The 24,277-nt window shown below is 51.9% G+C and overlaps 2 protein-coding genes across 8 annotated transcripts; one reads left to right on the top strand and one right to left on the bottom strand.

The window, feature by feature from the left end:
- Nucleotides 1-1,623: 1,623 nt before the first annotated feature.
- On the bottom strand, nucleotides 1,624-7,003 carry PPM1J (protein phosphatase, Mg2+/Mn2+ dependent 1J). 5 transcript variants are annotated; one of them, XM_045385037.2, is made up of 11 exons: nucleotides 6,650-7,003; nucleotides 5,347-5,427; nucleotides 5,157-5,271; nucleotides 4,375-4,662; nucleotides 3,978-4,090; nucleotides 3,603-3,687; nucleotides 2,915-3,033; nucleotides 2,655-2,718; nucleotides 2,391-2,498; nucleotides 2,094-2,245; nucleotides 1,624-1,944 (listed from the first exon to the last, which is right to left on the bottom strand). In XM_045385037.2, the coding sequence occupies exons 1-11, from the start codon at nucleotides 6,973-6,975 to the stop codon at nucleotides 1,797-1,799; spliced, it is 1,599 nt and encodes a 532-aa protein (XP_045240972.2). In that variant the 5' UTR covers nucleotides 6,976-7,003; the 3' UTR covers nucleotides 1,624-1,796. The 5 variants fall into 5 exon arrangements, 3 of the variants coding, with proteins under 3 accessions (XP_045240972.2, XP_005542357.3, XP_073854822.1); XR_012416396.1 differs by lacking the exon at nucleotides 2,655-2,718; XM_005542300.4 differs by lacking the exon at nucleotides 5,347-5,427.
- A 3,669-nt stretch (nucleotides 7,004-10,672) lies between these two features.
- Nucleotides 10,673-21,858, top strand: TAFA3 (TAFA chemokine like family member 3). Of its 3 annotated transcripts, none has more exons than XM_005542297.5 (6): nucleotides 10,673-11,032; nucleotides 12,317-12,374; nucleotides 14,289-14,404; nucleotides 15,077-15,226; nucleotides 15,999-16,191; nucleotides 17,680-21,858. In XM_005542297.5, the coding sequence occupies exons 3-6, from the start codon at nucleotides 14,290-14,292 to the stop codon at nucleotides 17,729-17,731; spliced, it is 510 nt and encodes a 169-aa protein (XP_005542354.3). In that variant the 5' UTR covers nucleotides 10,673-11,032; nucleotides 12,317-12,374; nucleotide 14,289; the 3' UTR covers nucleotides 17,732-21,858. The 3 variants fall into 3 exon arrangements, with proteins under 3 accessions (XP_005542354.3, XP_045240966.1, XP_065403656.1); XM_045385031.3 differs by having other exon boundaries at nucleotides 16,067-16,191; nucleotides 17,680-19,637; XM_065547584.2 differs by lacking the exon at nucleotides 17,680-21,858 and adding an exon at nucleotides 16,680-17,053 and having other exon boundaries at nucleotides 16,067-16,191.
- The last annotated feature ends 2,419 nt before the right edge of the window (nucleotides 21,859-24,277 follow it).

Genomic DNA, 24,277 nt, shown 5'->3' with positions numbered 1-24,277 from the left:
GTCCTGAACAGCAGGTGAAGTTTTCAAGATAAGGTGATGTGTAGATTTCTTTAATTAAAAAATTTTAATTTTTTCTTTTTTTTTTTTTTTTTTTGAGACGGAGTCTCGCTCTGTGGCCCAGGCTGGAGTGCAGTGGCCGAATCTCAGCTCACTGCAAGCTCCGCCTTCCGGGTTTACGCCTCAGCCTAATTCTCCTGCCTCAGCCTCCCGAGTAGCTGGGACTACAGGTGCCCGCCACCTCGCCCGGCTAGTTTTTTGTATTTTTTAGTAGAGACGGGGTTTCACCGTGTTAGCCAGGATGGTCTCAATCTCCTGACCTCGTGATCCGCCCGTCTCGGCCTCCCAAAGTGCTGGGATTAAAGGCTTGAGCCACCGCGCCCGGCCTTTTTTTTTTTTTTTTGAGACAAGATCTCTGTTGTCCAAGTGTGCAGGGCAAAATCTCAGCTCACTGCAGCCTCAACTTTCTGGGCTCAAGTGATTCTCCCACTTCAGCTTCCCCAGTAGCTGGGACTAGAGGCGTGTACCACCACACCTAATTTTTGTATTTTTTGTACAGATGGGGTCTTGCTATATTGCCCAGGCTGGTGACAGGCCTTTTCTAATTATTTTGCTCATCTTTATTTTTGCTTACTTAGCTTACTTTGGGTTTAATTTGCTGTTCTTTTTCTAGCCTCTTAAGGTGGAAACAGATCACTGATTTGAGATCTTTATTCTTTTCTACTATAAGCAATACTCTTAATTTCCTTGGATGCTTAACTGCTTCCCACAGGCACTCACCACTACATTCAGCTATTTTTTTATTTTTCTGTAGAGATGGGGTCTCACTATTGCCCAAGGTGGTCTTAAACTCCTGGGCTTAAGCAGTCCTCTCACCTCTGCCTCCCAAAGTGTTGGGATTACAGGTGTGAACCACCATGCCCGGCAGTAGATGTTGGATAAGTTGGAGCTACTAAAAGCCCACAGTTATGCAAACCCCAGGAAGGTGGTGGTGGTGGTGAAAAATGAGGCTGGAGAAGGAAGCAGTGGCTGGATCATGAAGGTCCTTATATGCCATGCACAGGAGTTGAGTGTTGATTTTGTTCTAGGCGCAGTAAGGAGCCACTAAATGTAGGAGGCCAATATAGTAAAAGGTGGTGGTGACTGAAGGCAGAGAGAGGTGGAGACAAGTAGAGAAATATTTTTAAAGGTCTATAGTCAACAATACTTAGTGATCAATTACCTTGATGGGAAAGAAATGAAAGCAAAGGGTGACCAACTCCAGGATTTCTAACTGGAGCAGCAGAGCTGGTGCACATTGAGGGGATATACCAGGAGAAGGAACATGTTATGGAGGGCAGTGGTGAATTTAGTTTGAGGTATTTGAATTGAAGTGCCAGTGGGCTGTCCAGGAGATGACTGGAATGTGTGGATCTAAAGCTCAGGAAGGGTCTGGGCAGATGGGTGAAGCCACAGAAGTGGCCAGTGACACTCACAGCAAATGCGTGGAGTGGAAAGAGTGGCGGGCGGAATAAAGAACCTGGGGAATACCACATTTCTAGAACTGTTCTGGTGCTCTTTCCACCACCCCACAGAGCTTTCTTCTTATCTTTCAGTTTCTAGTCAAAGCAAATAAAGACACACACCTTTATCCATCTGGTTTATTTGCCAATAGCTATAATTTTGGATATAGTGGGCATCCCTTCTTCAGTTAAGCTGCCACTAAAGAAGGGTCAGGGAGACAACTTCAGAATTTGGGCTGTGAGAAGAGTAAGTATGGAGAGGCTGGGATGGTGGTGGGAGGGATGATGTTCAGCCCCTCAGGAGTAACTGCCTGGCCCTCCCAGGGGGATGACGAAGACAGAGATGTCATCCCCGGAACCCAGCTTGTTGTTGGGGAGACGCCAGCCACGGTCCCGGGGGGTACCCCGGGCCCCCAGGACCAGAGCTTGGGCCAGAGCTGTATACCTGCCAGAAGCACACATGCACATTCATGTACCAACATGTATGTGGGAAGACAGATACACAGGCCCACATGTGGGGTCCCAAGCATTGCTTCCCTTTGACCCTTCCTTTACCAGTGCCATCCCCTTACCACCATGCCATGCAGCCCCTACCTGCTATGGTCATTGGGCTCATAGGCCGACAGCACCCTGTCCACAGTGGCAGCCACCTCATAGTCAGTAGTGACATCCCACAGGCCATCTGTTCCCAGGACTAGTACATCATCTGGGCAATGCTCATATTGCGTCAGGTCATATACTCGTACCTGGTGGGAGAAAAGGGCGGAGAGGATTGAGGTGTGGGGTTTGCTGGACAGGGAGCCTGGGGATAAAGGGACTGCAGATGAAAGCTGGCCTGAGACCCCCAGAGAAGGCAAGAGGTGGTTTAAGGGGGACCACCGTATGGCTCACCTCAGGGAAGCAGGAGAGAAAAGGCTTGATGGGCAGGGTGGAACTGCAGACCTTAAGATTGTGGTCTCCCAAGCCTCGGGTCACCCCAATGGTGGCCATCACCCGAGCCTGAAAGAAATGAGGAGGGAGTGCCACTCTAGTCCTCTGCCAGATTCTCTGAAACCAAAGATCCCTTCCACCCCTACCCTCAGATAGAACCTCCACCTCCCTAGACAAGTTGTGACAGGTCCTCCTGCCCTCTCCCACCTCTACCATGGAGTTTACCTTTTTGCCCTCCCCACAGACCAGAGGAAACCTGAGATCCTCCAGCTCGATCTTTTTGTAGGCCCTGGGGAGGGGGGAGTAGAGGAGGCATCACCCAGGCATCAAAGTCCCTCTCCCCTAGGAGCTGCGCACCCTCACACAAACCCCTTATAGAAAGGCCACATCCTCCCAACTCCCAGCCTCCAGCTTCCACCTTGCTGCGGGCGAGGGGCTGGTTGTGTTGCCATGGGAACGGGCCCCAGCTCTGAGGGAAGTGTTACCAGCCGGTCATGTTCTGGTCCCGGTACAACATCCTCTGCCCCAGCTCCTTGGGCAGAACTCTGCGGGGGAACTCAAGGTGGGTGAATTCACTGCCTAGCAGCTCTGGTTTCAGGAAGCCCTAGAGTTAGGGATGATCAGAATAGAGAGCCAGGGAGCATTATGCTCACAGCACACGCTGGTATATAGATGACATTAACTACAGCAGACCCTTAAATAGAGTTTACCATGTGCCACACATTATTCTAATATTAGCAGTATTAACTCATTTACTCCTCACAATAGCCCTTAAGGCAGGAACTATTGATGCACAGAGGTTAAGGGAGGGAATTGCTGAGGTCACACAATTAGCAAAGCACTCAGACCAGGATGCATCCTGGGCTTCCAGCTCCACAGCCACCTACGTTTAGGCACTAAGCCGTACTGCCTCTCAGGGGCCTTTGCTGTTCCCTTCCCCCACCTCAGTCTCTACTTCCAGCCTCAGCTGGGGCCACAGTGGGAGCACTGGATCAACCCAGTACTGCAGCCTCCCACCGGCTCAGCCCCGCACTCCATAGTCCACACAGCGGCCTTCCCAGTAAGGTGCTTTCTGTGCCTGTGGTGGGGGTGTGAGAGTTCTCAGGTCCATGGGGTGCAGGGAGGCACAAGACCCGACAAAGAATGAGGGTAGGGAGTTTGGTTCCTACTTACAAGCAGCTGAAGACGCTGGCGCTCAGTCTCCGGGGTAAACTCTCGGGACATTGGAATGATTTCACCATTCCGGACAATGATGGCCCTGCCCAAAGAAAGAAAAGGAATTGGGACCTGGTTCTCTTCAGACCCATTCATGAAAAATTCCAGAAAGATCAGACTATCTCCATAATGACCTTTCAGATTCCTTACCCAGACCCCCATATCTGCCCCCGACCCCACCCAATGGCTATTTCAGGCCACTCCTTATGTCTGTCACCCCTCTTGACTCCCTCCAGTCTTGATTTTTAGCCCCTGCCACCTCACTCTCCTGTATTCCCCCATCCCAGAGAGTGTGGCCCTCTGTAGCCACTCTCAGAGCCCCCTCCCCCATACCTGCTATCGCCTGCATTGGCCACGTACACCTTGCCTAGCAGGTAGACCACAACCAGTGCACAGCAGCCCCCCTCCACTTGGTGGCCACGCCGCTCCCGGGCCATCTGCTCATCCTGCCACACAAGGAAGGGTCAGAGGTGGGTAGAAGGAGAGGTTCCAGGCATACAGTCACCCTCCCCCTACCCCCTCCACCTGTAGGAATCAACGGGCCCAGCCAGGCTACACTGGAAGACAGGAGGGAAGACTGGGGCATAACTGCCCCTTCTCCCTCCCCTCTGAACCAAGCTCTCAAAGGTGTTGTGGGTTCTCAGCGTAACCCCCTTAGGCCACCTGGCTTCCACACAGAGTTGGCCAGAGTGGTTGCCTAGCAGACCCTTGGCCCAGGTCACCCACTCACCATGAGCTGGAAGGCATTCTCAATGGCCCCCACTACCAGGCTCTCGTGGGTCACTTCCTTCTGTGAAGACCAGCAGGACTGAGGGCCAAGCAAGTGAGAGGGATCGGAGGAATCTGGGGTCCCCGGGGTGGTCGGGAGGCAGAGGGGTGGTGGCGAAGGGTCCTGAAGTATCTCTACCAGGTCCTTTAGCTGCTCTCGGATATGGCGATGCAGGAGCCGTGAGGCCATTTCAGCAGCTCCACCCCCTGCGTGACCATCAAATAGGCCCCAGTAGTAGAAGCAGAGTCCCTGGTGGAGGAAAAGTTGGAGGTGAGTTGTGTTTGTTTGTTTTGTGTGTGTGTGTGTGTGTGTGTGTGTGTGTGTGTGTGATGCCAGGAGAAGAACGAGACTCTGGGCATCCATACAAACATCTGAGAAGTCAGTATTTGCTACTGAAGGCAAATTAGGTTTATTCACTTATTCACATAAGGCTTCCTATGTATCAAGAGAAAGCAAAGGCTCAAAAAGCCAAACTCAGAGGATAACAGATCCAAAACTCAGCAGTGGCAATTAAATCATCCATAAATATGTGAGCCTCTACATTTTAGGTGGGAAAGTAACATGCATGCTTACATGGTGGAATCTAACTGATGAATGCCAGGTAAAGGTTCTGTGCCAGAAGGTAGAAAGCCAGTGATTTAGTCAGGTCTTCCACATGGCTCAGATTTAAAACCAGAGGCCTGAGTCCCTGGGGAGAGGTGTCACTGTGTCTCTGGAGTCTGGGAAAGGGGATCCGGGCTTACCTGGCCTCGGCTAAGCTCCCTAGGTGCCCCTGTAACACTCCTCCGACCTTCCACATACACCACTTCACAGCAAGCCTGGTCCTCATTGTGCCGACTCTTGCCAGCATTGATGACCCTGCCAGGCCAGAATGACCACATCAGGTTGGAAACCAGACCAGGTCCTGGAATAACCCCCACCTTAGACACACACCGTCTCCTGTGCCTGCTGGCCAAGCTGAGAAAGGTCACAGCCACCTGGGATCCAGGCCAGAGGGAGGAGGAGAAGGGAGGGCTGGCAAGGTGCAAGGAGTACTGTTTGGGTGGCCGGCCCTACCACCTCACAGAAAGGCCAGCAGGAGCTTCTGGCCAACCCCTATGTCCCCTGCCTGCCTCACTTCCCCCATCCCTGGCAAAAAAGAAAAAAGAAAATGAAAGGCATTCCTAGTGGTGCTTCTGGGGGAGGGGCTAGATGGTAGCAGAAGTTTTATTTCCCTGCTAGCTACACCCTACATCTCACCCTCAACCACTATCAACTCTGCCAGTGCCTTGTCCCCAGCACCTCATCCTCATGGGCACACCCACCCTTATCCTAAAACCATCCAGCGAAAGTTTCTGCTGCCTTGACAATGAGGAAGTTCTCCAGCCCAGATCGGGAAAGAGGAATTGAAATAGAGTAGAAGTGGAAGCCCACCTGGACTGGGCAGAAACCACATACCCACAAGCTCCTCCCACACCGGAGGCTAAGGGAGGTGGTGGTGGGTCCATGGGCCACCAGCCACCTTCCTCAGCGAACTCAGCGCCCCCAGCTCCCTCGGTGCTCTGCGTTCCCGACAGATGCATTAAAAATACACACAGCCTGGGGGCAAGCCGGCCGGTCCGGCCAGGGGGTCCGCTTCTTTGCCAGGCTAGCACGAGTTGGCAGGCTGAGAGGCATCTAAATGGGACCCTCCTCTACCCCGGGCGTCCCCTCCCCGCTTCCCCAGTTCCCCGCCCCTGGGGAAGCTGACGGCCTGCTGGTGTCGCGGGCTATTTCTGGGCGTGGAGGGGGAGGGGAACTACGGTAAGAGGGACAGGGAACTGGGGCGCTGGAGCCGGGAGGCGGGTGAGCGAATCTTCCCAACCGCTATGTCCCCTAATAAAAAGAACCCCGCTCCTTCGTGAAACCCCTTCTCCCCTAGCCTTTAAGCTGCCGGGCCGCCACTGGGAACTGGCCAACTCATCCTTCGCAGGGCCCTCCGCCCTCCGGGCTCTGGGGGAGAACAGGTCCTGAGGCAGCGTGAGCGAGGGCAGTCAATGAGCGGGAAGGACCTGAAGAAGGTGACATAGGCTGCGCCCGACTGGAAAGTGGGCTGGGAGGGGGTGCGGCACGAAGACCAGAGGATAGCAAAGGTCCTGGGAAAAGGGAGCTCCTGGCCTGGACGCGGCGTGGGGAACGCGTCCTAGCGCCGGGGATGCAGAGCTGGGGAGAGGGGTGGGAGTCCCATCCTGGTTTGGGTGCCCCAGGGGGCGCTCACTCGGCGTAGCCTGTGCTCCAGGGCAGGCGGCGGCCCGTGTCCGGGGGGCTTTGCACAGCCCGGCCCGCGTGGTCATCCGCGCGTCGCAGCCCCCCGGGGCTCAGCTGCAGAAAGGTCGGTCTGGAGAAGCTCGCTCGAGTCTCAACAGCCTTCGCGGGCGTCGCGCTCCCGCTCCCAGCCTTCGCAGGAGGGCTCCTGGGCGCTTCTGGAGCGGCAGCGGGCGGCGCCGAGGCGGCGTTGGGCAGGTCCGGGGATTTGGGGCGCGGAGGCGGAGCGCCCCCAGAGCTCACCAGGTGCGCCACGGCCGAGCGCACCCGGTTTAGCATGCTGCCTCCCTGCCCCGCCCTCGGCCGCGGCCCCGCCCCCGCCCAGGCCCCGCCCCCAGGACTCGGGGTGGGCGGTGCTCGCGCCAGCCGGCCCTTCCCGGCTACTGGCTCCCGGCCAGTTGGGCGGGTCCCGGGCGAAACTTGCCCTTGCTCTGGGCCACCCCAGGAACGGGCGCACGGACTCCCGGCCTCTGCCCCGCCCCATTTCGGCTTGGCCCCGCCTCCGTTTCTTAGGGGTAGGTTCTGTTGCTGTGGGAAGGGGGCGGAGAGAAGGAAACCTTATTTCAGCCGTGCGCTAGATTAGACATCAGCTAGAACGTCTCCATTGTGACAGGGGCTGAGGGACAAGGGGGTGCGGTCTCCTCGCTCTTGGTTCGGTGTGGCCAGCCTGCCCAGAGAGCCATGGAGCTAATGACCTCAGAGCAAAATAGGAGCTTCGGAGCCGCTGGTATGAGGCGCCAGGTGTGACACCACCTCTGGATGGGGCTGCTGGAGCGAGAGCGGGCAAGCTGGTACCGGGTGGGGGTGCGGGGATAATAACCAGGCTGCAGCCGACCACCCCGGAATCAGGAGCCGGGGTAGATTCCTGGGCTCCTGATGCGCTGTTCCCCATGAAGACCACCTCTAGATCCCTCTAGAGGGATCTAGAGGGTGCTACTCCTACCCTCCTTTCTCTCTCAGAACCCAGGTCTTTCCCACAATGTAGACCTTCCCTGATCACAGCAGGACTAGCTATTAATAGGATAAAAACAACATAACAAATACTATTTGTTGAAGACGTACTGCCTACTAGGCTCTTTATAAAGCACGTTCCATACATTATTAGGTTATTTATCCTGCACACCAATCCTTCAAGGTGGGTTTTTTTCTATCAGTTTCATGGATGAGGCAGGACCGGACGCTTCTTGTCATTTTACCGTGACTTGCCCCAAGAGGTCACACAGTCAGTGAAAGATTCACACCTATGTCTGCCTCCTGCCATTCAAACCTGCTCTGTCTTAAGAAACAAGCTTAGTTCTCCGGATCAGGGAGGAAGGGCTAGAAAAGAGATCAATGGCAGAGAGAGGAGTGGGGGTTCCTCCCCTCCCATCCTTCTCTTAGGGCCAGGGCTGAGAGCTGTCCGGGAATGCTAAGCAAGTTCTATGTCTGCCGCCAGGGGGAGACAGAGGCCAGGCTAAGCCTTTGTCTAAGAAGAGTAAAAGCCCACTCGCTGCAAGACCAGGACCGAGCCCAGCGACTGGTTGGCTGCCTGTTCTTCCTAATTTCTCCCCTCTAGGAGAGGGTGATACTGACCTGATGCCACAAGAGCTCTGTCTCTAAATCTCCTATCAGAAAGTTGATCACTGGGTATCCACAGACACCACCCACCCACACATCTCAAATGGGGACAAGGCTGTTGTGGCCATCGTGAAAGTTGGAGGTAGCCATTAGGGACTACTACATCCAGTTCACGGCTGGAACTTTTCTGGGCTCTGTCGGCCATGTGTTTCCTGACCACATCCCACTCTGTTCCCCAGGCTAAACTGTGTTCCCAGAAGGGATGACTTTCTTGGCATCTTCCAAATAAAGATCCCACAGTGGTCATTCAGGTTGGTAGACTTACTGTGCCTGCTATGTTGCACCTGAGCTTTGGGCAGACAGCCAGAGGAAAAGAAGTCACAGGAGAGAAAAAAAAAAACAAAAAACAGACCCCAAGGCAAACAGAGCAGCAAAGGCAGACAAGGACAAAGAACAACCTGCTTCTATAGGTTTTCCCCTGCTATTTGAGAAAAACTGAAACCAACTCTCAGATAAATAACAGCAGCAGCAAGCCAGCAACTGAAGAAACAAATATAACTCCTGGTTGTTTTTTATTATTCAGTGTTTCTGGGACAGTTTACTTACCGCTTCTTGGTGTCACCCAGCTTCCTATTCCCTGCCCTTTCTAGCACCATGGTGTGGCTGCAAGAGGTCCGCAGAGGTAAGCCCAGAGACCCCCCAGCCCCAGCACCAGATGACCAGCAGGGGATGACAGCTCCCTGCAGCTCCAGAACAGCCCCCAGCCATGGCCTCATCCTAAGGCTCCCCTCTCTCTGAACCTCTCACCTCCTATTCCTGACATCATTATGCCTCCTCCATCCTCAGACTGTCCCAGAACCTGGTGAGGTTATCACCTCTACTCATCCCTCAGGCAGCGGAAAGTGAGAGGGAAAAGGGGGTGGGGTACGAAGAAGCAGACTTGTGGGATGTTTTTCTCTGTGAAGAGCGAGACTCTGCTCAGTGACTGGCCCTGCCGGGGGAGCGTGAAGCTTGAGCCAAGGAGGGGGACTGGACAGCCTCAAGACAGGCCCCTTTATCTCAGGCCACGTTGGTGGCTCAGGGCCCAGAACTGGTCATCTTCTGTCTTGTCTCTCCCCTTCACATCACCCCAAACCCAAAGGCCTCTTAAACTAAGAGGAAAGTTCCTTCCAATTCACAGAACACAACTCCCTCTCATTTGTCTAATACTTTCGCATCCAGAATAGATCCCTGTAAAGAATTATTCAGTTGCAATTAATTACATTACAATTTTTCTGATAAAGAAACTGGGTCTCAGGCCAGGAGTCGTGGCTCACGCCTGTAATCCCAGCACTTTGGGAGGCCATGGTGGATGGATCAGTTGAGTCCAGGAGTTCAAGACCAGCCTGGGCAACATAGCAAAACCCTGTCTCTACAAAAAATACAAAAAATAAACCCTGGCTTGGTAGTGCACTACAGACTACGCCTATAGTCCCAGCTACTCAGTAGGATGACATGGGAGAATCATTTGAGCCCAGGAGGTGGAGATTACAATGAACCAAGATCTGGGTGACAGAGTGATGAGACCCTGGCCCCCCACAAAAAATAAAAATAAAAAAGAAAGGAAAAAGAATGAAAGAAGGAAGGAAGGAAAGAAGGAAGGAAAGAAGGAAAGTAGGAAGGAAGGAAGGAAGAAAGGAAGGAAGGGAAACAAGAAACTAGGTCTCAGAGTTTAGTTCCCATGTTGGTATTCACAGTTATCATCCATAGGGACCATTCATAGCCTACTACTGTCCTCCTGCCTAATGCCCACGCCCTTATACTTCCTCTAGCCCTCCCAGCCCCTGAGAGCACCACTCCTGGGAGAGGAAGAGATATTCACTATCCCTCCTAAATATCAATCTAGAAGAGTGCTGTCGAACAGAACTTTGCGCATTGACGGGAATGTTCTACATCTGCTCTGTCCAATACAGCAGTCCCTATCTTCGTGTGGCTATTGAGCATTTGAAATATGGTGCATGCTAATGAGGAACTGAATTTTGAGTTTTATTTAATTAATTTAGATTTAAATTTAAATATCAATATGCCACTAGTGGCTACAGTCTTGGACAATGCAGTTCTGCAATCTTCAAAGCTCAAAAACCCTGAGGGTATAGTCAATCACTGGTCACTCCCAGCTCCTTTTCCCCCAGCACCTCCAGCTCCCCTGAGCCAGGGCACTGAGGGCCACGAGACCTTGAGGGTTTTGAGGGACCTCCTCTGAGTTGCCTGGCCTGCACCAGGGAGGTGTCCAACCGCACTGAACTTGCGGGGGCCGGATGTCCTCTCTCCCTTCCTCTTGCCCTCGGCCGCCAGGGGCCGCTGCGTCCCGGCTGTGCCCATCCGCTCAGCCGAGCGCCTGGCGCTGTCCCGAAGGAGGCGGCGGCGCCCACGCCGGGCTGGAGGAGCCGGGATAGCCCGGGGCGAGGCGGCGGTTGCGGCGGCGGCTGCGCGCTCCCCAGCCTGCCGGCAGGAACCTTGGAAAAAACCCGGCTGAGTTCTGCAGAGCTGGCGGGCCGGGCCCGGAGCTCCCCTGTGCCCAGAGCCGGGCCCGCCCTGCGGATGATGCCAACCTGCCTGACCAGAACCCCGCTGTCCCGGGGCGCAGCAACTTGGTGAAGGGGACGGGGCTCCAGACTAGACAGCACCCAAGCTGGCCGCTCCCTCCCAAAGTCTGTCTTTCGGAGTGTTGGTCCCTGGCTCAGGGGCAAGGAAGACTTCAGGCCAGCAGGTCGAACCAGTGGCCACCACCGTGGAGCAGGTAGGTCCCAGGTGTGGGGCTCAGAATATGGAGGAATGAGTAGGTGTTAGGGGGGTTTGTGGGGAGAGAAGGTGAAGAAAGGTTGAAGGTTCTTGTGGTTCACATCCTCAAACCCTTATAATGCAGGCTGTTAACTCGGCCTCACTAAACCCCTGGATTGGGGTTTAGGAAAAATAGGCTAGGAAACTGAGGCAGGAGCATGGAAGTCGAAAAACAAATCCCAGAAGCTTCTATGTCCGGCAGTTTCCAGGGTGGGGGGAGGGAATAGAATGCCAGGGATGAGAGCCCAAATGAACACCCCCCACCCCTCTGCTGCCCATCCCACCGAGGTCTTTGGGGCCTTGGGGCTCCTAGGGGAGATGCCTGAGTTGGACTGGAGGATGTTGCAGCTCAGAGGAAAATAGGATCACCTGAGAGAAGACAAAGCTGCATTTGTGATGGTCAAAAGGAGGGTTCCTAGAGGGCAGGGAGAAGAGATGCCTACTCAGAAAAGAGGCACATCTAGAAGGGTGGGAAGCTCAGCCCACGGAGCACACCCATCCCCTGGGAGTTGGCACCTCTTCCTCTGTCTTCCTCCAGATCCCTCTTATGCTGTCACTCCTGGGAGCTAGGACTCAGGGGTCTCTGTCCTTATGGGACCCCACCATCCTATATATTTCAGTTCTGCCTCCCTTTAGAGCGGTGAGGGAAGAGAGGTTCTTAGGGAGACATGGAAAGCTATTGGAGGCTGCGGCCTTCAAAGGCTCAGGGACCTGAAGTGTCCCCATTCTAGTCCTCTGGAGTGGGAATGGGGGCGAGGATGGCTAAGCCAAGCCAGCTCCATGTGAGTCCAGGAAGCAGGGGCCATAGTGGGTAGGAGGTGGAAGCAGAGAGGATCAGGGCCTCAGGACTCTTTCCCACGTGCCTCTTCCAGCAGGAATCTGTCAGATTCTGCTCCTTCCTTGACCCTCAGCTCCCTCCCAAGGCCAGAGAGATGACAGCCGTGATTCTTAGACTCCTTCCTACCATCACCCTGCTTCACTCTTGGGATAGAGAAACTCCCTCAGGCCACCCTTCTCAGGTTCACCACCCTGTGTGATCCCAGAGTCTGCAAGGTCCCCTCCAGATTCCCAGGCTAGAAGAGACTGTCCCTGCCCTGGCACCTGAGAACAGCTTCAGAATTGGGCTGAACTTCAGTGCCCAGCCCACCCCCTTACCCTCTCCCAGGTTCTCCTTCACCCCCTGCAGAGCCATGGGCTCCCTCTATCCTTTGCAACCCCCTAAGAATCTTTCCTACTTGTCCAGGTGGAGTGAGTCTGAGGCCAGCAGATGAACAGACAGAAACTGAAAGATCCCCAAAAAGGTGAGTGAGGAGACATTGAAGATGGAGAGTAGCGGGGGTGGACAGAGATCAAGTACCCTATCCATCGAGCAACTGGGTCCTGGCAGTTGGTTTGGCCTCTGGTATTCCCAAAGCTGCACTGGCACTAGTGGGGGCCCAGTAGTGCTCCAGGCCCACCCCTGAGCTTGTGGCCTTGCTGCCTCCTGGTACTGTTCCCACCCCCTTCTGTGACTGGGCAGCTCCTAGCTACTCTGTGCCTCTTGCTTCCTTAGGATTCCCTCCATTTCCAGCCTGCCCTTCGGGGTAGCTTTGGGAGGCCCAAACCATCAACGATGAAAGAGGAAAAGGAAAGGGGAAGCGAGCAGAGGCAAGGTGGTACAGTGGGCAGAGGGCAGGCTTCTAGGCTCTGGACTCTTCCACCCACATGCTGCCTGGCCTTGGGCAAGTCATTTAACTTCTATTAGCCTTGGTTTCATCTCTTCCTTTTTAAATTTAAATTCTGTTTAAATTGAAGTGCTACTGCATTCTCGTGGTTGGAAGCTCAAAAAGCAAGAAATAAATCAGGAGAAAAATGCCTCTCTTCTACCTCCATCTCCCAGCCAACCAGTTTCCCTTTTTGATGGCAAATAATTTTTTTTTTTTTTTTTTTTTGAGACGGAGTCTCGCTCTGTCGCCCAGGCTGGAGTGCAGTGGCCGGATCTCAGCTCACTGCAAGCTCCTCCTCCCAGGTTTACGCCATTCTCCTGCCTCAGCCTCCTGAGTAGCTGGGACTACAGGCGCCCGCCACCTTGCCCGGCTAGTTTTTTTGTATTTTTTAGTAGAGACGGGGTTTCACCGTATTAGCCAGGATGGTCTCGATCTCCTGACCTCGTGATCCGCCCGTCTCGGCCTCCCAAAGTGCTGGGATTACAGGCTTGAGCCACCGTGCCCGGCCACTAGTTTTAAAACACATTTTTGAAAGCTAGTTTATGCATATCTGAGCAACATAGATAATCCTTCCTTTATACACATTTTATTATATTTATTTTTGAGCTGGGGTCTCACTCTGTTGCCCAGGCTGGATTGCAGTATCTCAGACATAGATCACTGCAGCCTCAAACTCCTGGGCTCAAGCAATCCTCTCACTTCAGCCTCTGGAGTAGCTGGGACAATAGGTGTGCACCACCATGCCTGACTAATTTTTAAATTTTTTGTAGAGATGGGGTCTTGCTATGTTGCCTAGGCTGGTCTCGAACTTCTGGCCTCAAGTGATCCTCCTGCCCTGGCCTCCTAAAGTGCTGGAATTAGAGGCGTGAACCACCACTCCTGGCCTGTCTTATACACATTGTATACACACCATTCTACACTTTGCTTTTTTTTCCCCCCTTAACAGTGGATTATCACTGGAGATCATTGCATGTGTCAGGACATAAAGCATTTCCCCATTGGTTTTTTTACAGCTATCTGGATGGGACTGCATTTGTACAGACTCTTTATGATGTATTCAGCCAGTCTTTTAATGATGGTTGTTTAGGTTATGTCCCAGCTTTTTGAGCTTTGGTTTGCTCATCTGTAAAACAGGTAATAATAATCTTACTTTGTAGGACAGTTGTGAAGAATTCAAGAGTGTGCATGTGAAGTGCTGGAACCAAGCACTCAAAGAGTAGGAGTCAGCATGATAGTCCCTCCCATGTCACAGCCCTCCATGGGCCCATATCTAGTTCATCCTCCAAGATGCGTCTTAAATGTCGTCTCCTCCAAAGGCTCTCCTTTTCTTCCTGTAGCACTCATTACTGCCTGCATGACTCTGCGCCAGGTTGAAAGATGCCTGGGGACAAGGTGTGCCTCCTCCCCATCTTTGTGCCTCCCAGAGTGTGTGGCACAGAGAAGGTGCCCAGGCTGGGCACAGGGGAGCTTCTGCCTGGAGCTGAGCAGAATGTGTGCTTCTCTCCACAGGATGAGTGAGAGGGTTGCGCGGAACTGGAGCACAGGCGGCTGGCTGCTGGCACTGTGCCTGACCTGGCTGTGGACCCGCCTGACCTTGGCTGCCTTGCAGCCTCCCACTGCTACAGGTTTGGAGGAGGTGGCAGGGCCCAGGGAGGGAGTTTCCCAGGACACCTGGGGAGCTGGACACCACTCCACCGTATTCCATAGCAGGCAGGTCTCCGAGGCAGAGTAAAATCCAGAGATTCTAGGGGTTCCTGTTCCTCCTCTGCTCTTTACCCAGGGAACTCTGCCCATCCCTGCTGTCCTGCCCCAGAGAAGGTCTGGGCAGACCCTTTGCTCACCTCTCCTTCCAGGCTGGAAGGTGTTCTGTAGTGAGAGAGGCCCTCGGGCGGGGGCTTAACTCTAGCCTCCTGGCCTAATTCTGTGGTTTTCCTTCTGGGATGGCTAAAGCCTGTGTAAGCGGATGATCCTCCCCACGCATTGTAAGCCCTGGGGCCCTTGCCCTCACCCTGAGGAAGCTGGGGAGGCGGGGCTGGTGCGGGACTCTGTCTTCTGCCCAGAGGCCGTGCTCTGCCAAAGGGTGAAGAGCACGGTCTCACCGGGGAGGGAGGAAGAGTAGGAGCTCTGTGAAGCGGCCGGAAGATTTCATCCACTTCCTCCTCCCCCGCCACTGGCCATCTCTTCCATTCTTCCATAGCCCTCCTTGAAGCAGGAAAGAGGGGCTGGAGGCCAGCCCGGGTGGCGGGAGGGAGCGGGTCGGGTGTGTTGGGCGTCTGATCCTGGGCGGCTCCCCTCAGTGCTTGTGCAGCAGGGCACCTGCGAGGTGATTGCGGCTCACCGCTGCTGCAACCGAAACCGCATCGAGGAGCGCTCCCAGACGGTGAAATGCTCCTGTTTTTCTGGCCAGGTGGCCGGCACCACGCGGGCAAAGCCCTCCTGCGTGGACGGTGAGTGAGAGGCCAGGACCCGGGCAGGGCCCTGAGCCGAGCCATAAGGAGGCCTGTTCAGGCCTCGCCATCTGCTGGGGATACAATTTCATACCCGTCTCAGGGCTTTCATGATTAGTCTCAAATGGTGGGGCCCCCTCTGGGAGAAGAGGGCAGATGTGGCCATCCCTGTGTCATAGATGAGAAAAACTCTATGCGCGCAGCCTCCCACACTCGCGTGCCCTCTGCCTGGTGCACACACAGGCGCGTTCCCTCACACAGCCCCACTCCTCTCTCCACACACTTCCTCCAGCTCCTTCCCCTGCTGCTCCTTTCCCTGGCCACCTCCGTGTACCCTCATCTCCTTCTCAGCCCTCCTCTCACACTTTCCTGTGTGGACACATGTGATCCTTCACACCCACACTCATACGCTCACACTCATTTGGCACCCCATACACGTGCCCACTGTGTCATGCGCATACCAGCTATGCCAGCTATGCACTCCTGGTCTGTAGACCCCTCCAGACGACTCACACCCTTGCTCACACACCACAGAGGGAGTATACTGGTTGTGCATCTATGGTAGTGACATGGTCACCTTAGAGTCACTTTCGCCTGCCTTCGCCCCTCACTGTCTGGGGAGATTCAGGGATTGGTGGGATTAAAGTTGGGGTTTATGTCCCCAGACCTCAGCCTGAGTACTGCCTCTCTAGGCAGCCTGGAGTAGGGGAAAGACGAGGGAAATGCATGCCTCAAGGCCAGGGGTGTGTGGAAACGTGCACCTCATTCGCAGACCTGCTCTTGGCTGCCCACTGTGCTCAGAGAGACCCTAGAGCTGCACTCCGCCTCCTGCTCCCACAGCCTCCATCGTCCTGCAGAGATGGTGGTGTCAGATGGAGCCCTGCCTGCCGGGGGAGGAGTGTAAGGTGCTCCCGGACCTGTCGGGATGGAGCTGCAGCAGTGGACACAAAGTCAAAACCACCAAGGTACCCTGGGTGGGCACCTCATCCCACCCTCCCCTTCCCCCTCTACCAGGGGCAGAAAAGGGGGCACAGGAGCCTTGGAGGTCTAGGATGTCAGTGTCCCAAGGTGAGATCGTGAACCATGAAATTCACAGACAGTCCTCCTAGGTCTGTTCTCACTGGGACTGGAGTTAAGGGGGTCAGGACTTGAAATCCAGTGTGTGCTGGGAAGATTCTTGATGTGCATATACCCTGGTTTCCTCTTCTCTGCCTGGAATTAGTTTGCCTCCAGAAAATATCAGGCCTATAAAAGCATAATAGAGAATGGGAAAAATTTTCTAGATAATTGAGGGAGGAATTGCTACTTCTACCTGAACTCCAGGTACAGTAGCCACTCTGCCACTCACCTCTGCCATGACCGTCCCCCACCTCCACCCCATTCTCACTGTTGTTGACTCCCTACAGTTCATACCTACCCTCCTCTAGTCAGATTTCTCTGTCTACTCTCACAGCACCCAAGAGGATTATTACTCTCATGGTTTGCTGCCTGCCCCACAGAACAAGGGGTAATTAAATTTTTATCAAACTCGTTAGCAGCTCCATGTGTGTCATGGTTAATCAGCTGCATTGCTCTGTCATCACCATTGGTACAGAAGAGTGACACTACGGAGCGAGCCAGGGCTCTGCCTTTGGCTTTCCCTCCCTGCCACCACACGCAGCAAACAAGCAAACACAGAAGAAAATAGAGAAGGAGGGCCGGGTGCAGTGGCTCACGCCTGTAATCCCAGCACTTTGGGAGGCTAAGGTGGGTGAATCAAGAAGTCAGGAGTTCAAGACCAACCTGGCCAACATGGTGAAACCCCCGTCTCTACTAAAAATACAAAAATTAGCTGGGCATGGTGCCACGTGCCTGTAATCCCAGCTACTTGGGAGGCTGAGGCAGGAGAATCACTGGAACCTGGGAGGCAGAGGTTGTGGTAAGCAGAGATCATGCCACTGCACTCCAGCCTGGGCGACAGAGTGAGACTCCTTCTCAAAAAAAAAAAAAAAAAAGACAACTTTCAGCTTCTGAAGACAGCAACCATTTTCACAGAGCACAGAACAAAAGGAGCTACAGCAAGAAAAAGTTTGACTGGCTCTAAAGTAGAGCATCTTCTTTCTGTCTGTAGGCAGGGATGAGGGACAGCCATTCTGAGTATATTTAACATCAGAAGACAATGAGACCCACTACAGAGCTTGTGACATTTGTCACCGTGTTATAAGTGTGGGTTTGGAGCCTGTAAGGAAGTGCTTGCAATTTGGGTAGCTACTCTGAAGCAAACAGTGGGGAGGCTTGTGTGATGTATGTTTGCATCGGTCACCAGGCCATGCTTTCCCAGTCCGGCCTGCTTTAGGGCGAGAGGATCAGCAGCAGTGGCCTCTAAGTGACCTGCATATTCTGGGTAGTCTCTGGCATGCTGGAATGGAATAGGCATTCGCTTCTCTAACCTTACCTTATCGCTTCTTCACCAGGTCACACGATAGCTCTTGGGGGTCACGGCCTGGACAAGAAAGGCTTGATTGAGCCATGGACTGAAGATTGGTATCCAGTCATCAGCCAGGAAAGATGGGGATTCACTTACATGCCTCATGCCAAATGCAGCATCAGTCTTTCCGGGGCATTTCAGTTAAGCCGCTCAGCAGATATGGATGGATCTGCAACCACATACCTGGTGTGGAGCTGGGCTTCTCTGGAGATACGAAGGTCAACACACAATTCCTGCCCTTAAGGAATGTCCAGTTGAATTGGAGAGTTGATGACAGACAATTTAGATAATTTAGGTTAAAGTACTTGATACCAGACCGTGGCTTCTGGGCCACATGCTATGGCATGATGGGGGTTTGGGAATGAGATTCCCACAGTTCTTCAGATACCCCGTGGCCACAGGGCATAGAGACAAGAGGTCACATTCAGCACCCACCACCTCCCTCTTTCGCATCAGTTCTGTCCCCAGCAAGCTGCTAACATGTTGCAGGAAAACATTCTCCCCTTATCCCAGACCAGCGGTATCTCATTTGGATGGGATTGGATTGACTTGGGGAAGGAAAGTAAAAATAAAGCCAAATAACTTCCCAGCAAATCTTCGGCACAGATATGGCCTGGTTTGGGCCATTCATTAGGTATGGGATGGACAGGACTTTCAAATCACCTCCATCCAAGCACCTCAGATTTTTTGTTTGTTTGTTTGCTTATTTTGACAGATGAGGAAACAGCCCCAGAGAGGTGAGGCAGTTTGCCCAAGATCTCATAGCCTGGGCTCCCAAACCTCTAAGACTGATGATTTTCCACTAGCCTGAATAATAGGATTCCAACATAGGCCTCCCGTGTTAATTTTATCTCAAGTTACTGGAACCAGCAAAGTACAGGCTAGACAGCAGCAACATTTTTCTTGGGAGATGCTAGAGCAGGGACTTTTACTAAGGTCACTGTTCTCCTGTATGAAATAACCCAGAATATCCACACATAGGGATGTGGGACCATCTGGTTTCCACTCTACTCTCATCCTCCAAAATATCAAGCAGGTCTTATGACACCCAGAGGTCACTCAACCCAGTTACAGCTGGGGCTCAGCTGGCATCTCCATTGCCACTCTGACCCATCTCTTCTGGGGTCTTTGGGCTATAATTCTCAAAGACTCTGGCTCCAGGAGAGATTCTAGGTGGGACGTAGAACTGGTTAGAGTCTTCTCTTTTCAAAGGGCCCTGCCGGGCAGCAGGGGTGAAAGGCTAGAACCTCTGTTTAGAATTAAAGGTCAGTGCAGTCAGGCTGACACTCTAAATGGCTCAGGGATGATACACAGGCTTCAGGGCCTCAGAGGCATGGGCTACTTAGATATCTCATCAGTAAGAGAATTGCAGCCTCTGAGACTGTGGGCATTGAGATCACCAAGGCCCTAGGGAGGGGAGTGTCAGTAGAGACCAACCTGGACAATGCTGAATTCTGAGCCTCAGAGAAACAAATCAGATTATAGTTTGTGGCTGAGTCTCAGCTTCTCCCTTCCTCCCCGCACAGTAGAACCAAGACTGATATTCCCCCTTTCTCGCCCTACTCCAGTTTATTTTCTTGTTTTTGGCAATGGGGTGAACAATGGTGCCAGCTTCTTACTAGACTGTAAATACCAGAATTCACAACTCAGAATCTCTGCAGATGGTGGGCTCATGGGGTAGGGTAGTCAGGGAGTTGATCAAAGATCATCATTGCCTCCTTTAAGGTTGGAGAATGGAGGGTGGGGATGGATTAAGGGATTGGCAAGCTTTTTCTGGAAAAGGCCAGATAGTAAATATTTCAAGCTTTGCAGTTCACATACAGTCTCTGTTGCATATTCTTTGTTTTTGTTGTTGTTGTTGTTGTTTGTTTTATTTTGTTTTAAAATGTCTTTAAAATGCAAAAGCTAGTCTTATTAATAGCTCAAGTCTTAGCTGCACAGAAACAGACTCTGGGTCTTTTTTCAGAAGGGTGCCAACCCCATGAACCTTTGAAGGCAGGCCATCTCTGCAGTGCGGGACTGCCTCCCAGCCTCCTGGCCTGCCTTCTGTGCAATGGGAACCTGAGCATGAGGGCTGGGTCAGGTTTTGTTTTTCTCCTAATGCTTCTTGAGAGATTGGTGAGTGAATTATTTAGGCTACAAATGAGACAGCTTTAGCAGAGTCAGATAATAACAACCTGTTCTTCCGGAGGCCAGAAGGGGGGCTTATCTCTACTCATGCTGCACCCTCAAGACTGTGTCCAGGAGGGAGGGAGAGGGCTCGAGCCCCCTGCCCATCTGCTGCATCCACAAGCTGGTAGGCTCTGAGCTGGGGATTGGGCCTGATAGCGGGGATGATGCTATGCAAACTCTCTCCTGAGTTGCCAACCACTGCCAGCCTTTGCCTCAGCCAAAGTCTGGGTTCTCCAACCTTCCCTGACCTCGCCCATCCCTGCTACAGAGAAGACCTCTTTCCTTTGACACATGCTGGAATTTGCTAACTCCTAATTCATTTTTTTAGCTCCTCAAAGCCTTCATTTCCTCCTTACCTTTTCATATATTTTTTTGGTGGGATTTGAGGGGTATGTATCTTTTAGGTAGCCAGACGACCCCTACGTAGGAGGGTCTGACGGAGAAGGGAGAGTGTCCCACCTCCCCGACAATAGCATCCTAGGGTCCAGTTTCCAACTGAATCAATATTTGTGTGCATTTTGTAGCTACAGTTTAAAAATGCAAATGAATTTTCCTGGAACATAAGGTTCCTGGAGTCATTTATCTTCCTCTTCTCCCCTTACTGGATTGGAATCTCAGTCTGAAGTTAGCCGTGCCCACACTGCCCTCAGCTGTGAAGGCCTTAGGAAGGTTACCAACCACAGGAGATCATGTGGCTAATTTCTGTTGGCATCCTAGCAGTTTCGTTAAGGTCTATGAGTGACATCCTAATTAATGGCCTCAGACAGTTGCCTGGATTGAGGCTGCAACTTCCTAAAATCACAAGCTTACAGCTACAAGGGATTTTAAAGTCTTTCTTTTCTTTCTTTCCTTCTTTCCCTCCCTCCCTCCCTCCTTTCCTTCCTTCCTTCCTTCCTTCCTTCCTTCCTTCCTTCCTTCCTTCCCTTCCTTCCCTTCCTTCCCTCCCTTCCCTTTCTTTTTCTCTCTTTCTCTCCTTCTTTCCTTCTTTCCTTCCTTCCTTCCCTCTTTCTTCCTTTCTTTCTTTCTCTCTCTCTCTTTCTTTCTTTCTTTCTTTCTTTCTTTCTTTCTTTCTTTCTTTCTTTCTTTCTTTCTTTCTTTCTTTCTTTCTTTCTTTCTTTCCTTTCTCTTTTTTTTATTGAGACAGGGTCTCCCTCTGTTGCCCAGGCTGGAGTACAGTAGCATAATCATGGCTTACTGCAGCCTTGGCCTCTTGGGCTCAAGTGATCCTCTCACCTCAGCTTCCTGAATAGCTGGCCCTAATGGCATGTGCTGCCACACCCTTTTTTTTTTAAAAAAAAAATAGAGACAGGGTCTTCCTATGTTGCCCAGACTGGTCTTGTCTTGAGTGTCCTCAAGACAGCCTCGAGCAATTCTCCTGCCTCGGCCTCCCAAAGTGCTGAGATTACAAGTGTGAGGCAACACACCCAGCTTGCAAGGGATTTTAGAGACCAGTTAGCCAACTCCCTCATTTGACAGATGATGAAGGGGAGGCTCAGAGAGGCTAGGTGGTTTGTCACATAGCAAGCTGTTGGTGTGTCCTGTCCAGTGATCCAGACAAGTGTTCTTTCTACTACTGCACATCAAGTATAGATGAGGAACCGGAAAAGAAGCCAGGATTTTAGCAAGGATGAATGTGAAAGTGTCCCATTCTAAAGTCACTCAACCCTGCGAGTGCAAGGGAACAGAATGAAGAATGGGAAACACGTAGAGATATATACACAGGAAGAGGGAAGGAGGAGCAAAAAAGAGGGATTGAGATCACTCATTCAGAAGAACACAATGCACAGCACAAAATAATAAGAACAGAACTGATGCCGCATCCAAAACAATTGATTTTTATCCTTTCTCAAGGAGACAGAATGGAGCCCCATTAACCTTGGAGATCAGTGAAGCCACTTGGATAGCTTCCGGGTTCTTCAGGCTGCATATTAAAGCCCACGGGCTAAATCTGGCCTGCTTCCTTTTTTGTAAATAAAGTTATATTGAAACATAACTATGCTTATTTGTGTCTTCTTGTCTATGGCTATTTTTATGCTAAATAGCAGAGTTGAGTCATTTTGAAGAACCCATATGGATCACAAATTCTAAAATATTTATCTAATCCTTTTTTTTTTTTTTTTTTTTTTTGTGAGACCGAGTTTTGCTTTTGTCGCCCAGGCTGGAGTGCAATGGTGCAATCTTGGCTCACTGCAACCTCCACCTCCTGGGTTCAAGCAATTCTCCTGTCTCAGCCTCCCAAGTAGCAGGGATTACAGGTGCATGCTACCATACCTGGCTAATTTTTATATTTTTAGTAGAGACGGCATTTCATCATATTGTCAGGCTAGCCTTGAACTCCTGACCTCAGGTGATCCGCCTGCCTTGGCCTCCCAAAATGATGGGATTACAGGCATGAGCCACCGCGCCAAGCCCATTATCTGATCCTTTGTACAAAAATTTTGCCAACTGAAGCCTTAGTGTTTTAGTTGAATCTTTCTCAATATACTTTTGCAATCTGGAAACGATGACTTTGCACTGTATTCCTGAGTTTGGGGATATATATACATATATGTATTTGAGGCTGTGCCTCTGCCTGCTTTAATCCCTTCCGGTGCCACCTGTGATATCTAACAAAGAAATGAAGACGTAAAGATTAAGAGGCCAAGAGAAAGACTTCAGGGCAGATGCTTTCCTAACATGTTGTCACACCCTAGATCAGTTCAGTTCATATTTTCCAGGTTCATGAAACTTCTGCTTTTAAGCTTAAGGAAAATAACTGCATGTGCACCCGTGTGTGAAGATGTAATTGTTTATGCATGTACACTGCTGGTGTTTCTTTCTTTCTTTCTTTGGGGACAGAATCTCGCTCTGTTACCCAGGCTGCAGTGCAGTGGTGCGATCTCAGCTAACTGCAAGCTCCGCCTCCCGGGTTCACACCATTCTCCTGCCTCAGCCTCCTGAGTAGCTAGGACTATGGGCGCCTGCCACCACGCCCGGCTAATGTTTTGTATTTTTAGTAGAGACAGGGTTCCACCATGTTAGCCAGGATGGTCTCGACCTCTTGACCTTGTGATCCACCTGTTTTAGCCTCCCAAAGTGCTGGGATTACAGGCATGAGCCACCATGCCCGGCCTTGCTGCTGGTGTTTCTGTGTGTCTGTGGATTTGAGTATCTCCATGCCTACAAGCAAGGACAATATTCAAAATACATAAAAACCAGTTTAGCACAGAGACTGACTCATCAAGACAGGTACTAGCCCAGGGCACACTGGCAGCACACAGCCCAGCACGTAACTGCACATTCCCACTCCCCCTGCTGTAGCTGAGATGGACTCCATCTCAATGAACTGAGGAGGGCTCACTTCCCTCTTCCCCACAATGTGAGCAGCTAAGATGGTTCCTGGTTTCCTGGGACTTGTGATTTGTCATCAAGTACGAGTCTGGGCGTGTGCATGGGCACAGCAGCTACTGGGCTCATATGGCTGTAAACATTCTATTTACAATAGATATGTAGACTGGACATAAGGAGGACCAAGCAACTACCTTTCAAACCATACATGAGGGTACAAACTCCCCTTCAGTCTGGTCTAGAGGAAGTGGATTCCAGCCATTTTTAAAGGCTTGATTGACCACAAGGCTGGGTGATTGGCAATACACCATAGCTTCTATTAGTGAAACTCTACCATGTGTCAAACACACATATTTAAGTGGGACTCTTCCCATCTCAAAATTCGGACAGAGGTCCTAAAGGTCAGGTAAAATAAAATTGAGTGTCAACTACACTAAACTCCTCCTACATTCTAAATCAAGATGCTAGACTTGCAAAAGGGGTGGTGAATAGCTGTTACCCACCTCCAGACTGCATGAGAGAGAGCTAAGAAGAACTAAGGTTGAAAGGCAGGTGGTAGTGAAGATCTGACCGGAGAGAGTTGTCACTTTCTTCCACCCTGGCCAATGGTGTGATTGTTTCTTACTGTAACCCACTTCAGAGGGGGATTCCAGAGAAGAACTCCAAGAGCTTGACTTGAATCCATTGGAGTATGAGGGACCCAGGAACCCAGACCTGAAAATAATCTGAAGGCGAGTGGCTATGGCTGGCTGGTTGCTCTGGAGAGAGTCCAGAGGACCACCTTGAGAGTGAGCTGCCCCCAAGAGCTCAGCAGAGCACAATGTTTGCATGTTTTTCACAGGCCAAGAGTGGACTGCCCAAGAGGGCTTCCTGGAAGAGAGAGGTGACCCCAGCTAGGGAGGGATTACCAGAAGCCAGGAGTCTGAGAGGAAGTCCTAAGTGGCCAGTGGAAGGAGACATCACCCACATCAAGGGATTTGTAAATGGGGGATCGCCAGCCGTAGCGCATCTTGCAGAAATCCAGGAAAGTATCCTCCCACACAAGATAATGCCCACACTCTGAGATGGAAAGAGACTTAGAGAGA

This window comes from Macaca fascicularis, chromosome 1 (assembly GCF_037993035.2).
Source record: "Macaca fascicularis isolate 582-1 chromosome 1, T2T-MFA8v1.1".
Taxonomy (NCBI): Eukaryota; Metazoa; Chordata; class Mammalia; order Primates; family Cercopithecidae; genus Macaca; species Macaca fascicularis.
This window is presented reverse-complemented; position numbering and strand designations above follow the sequence as displayed.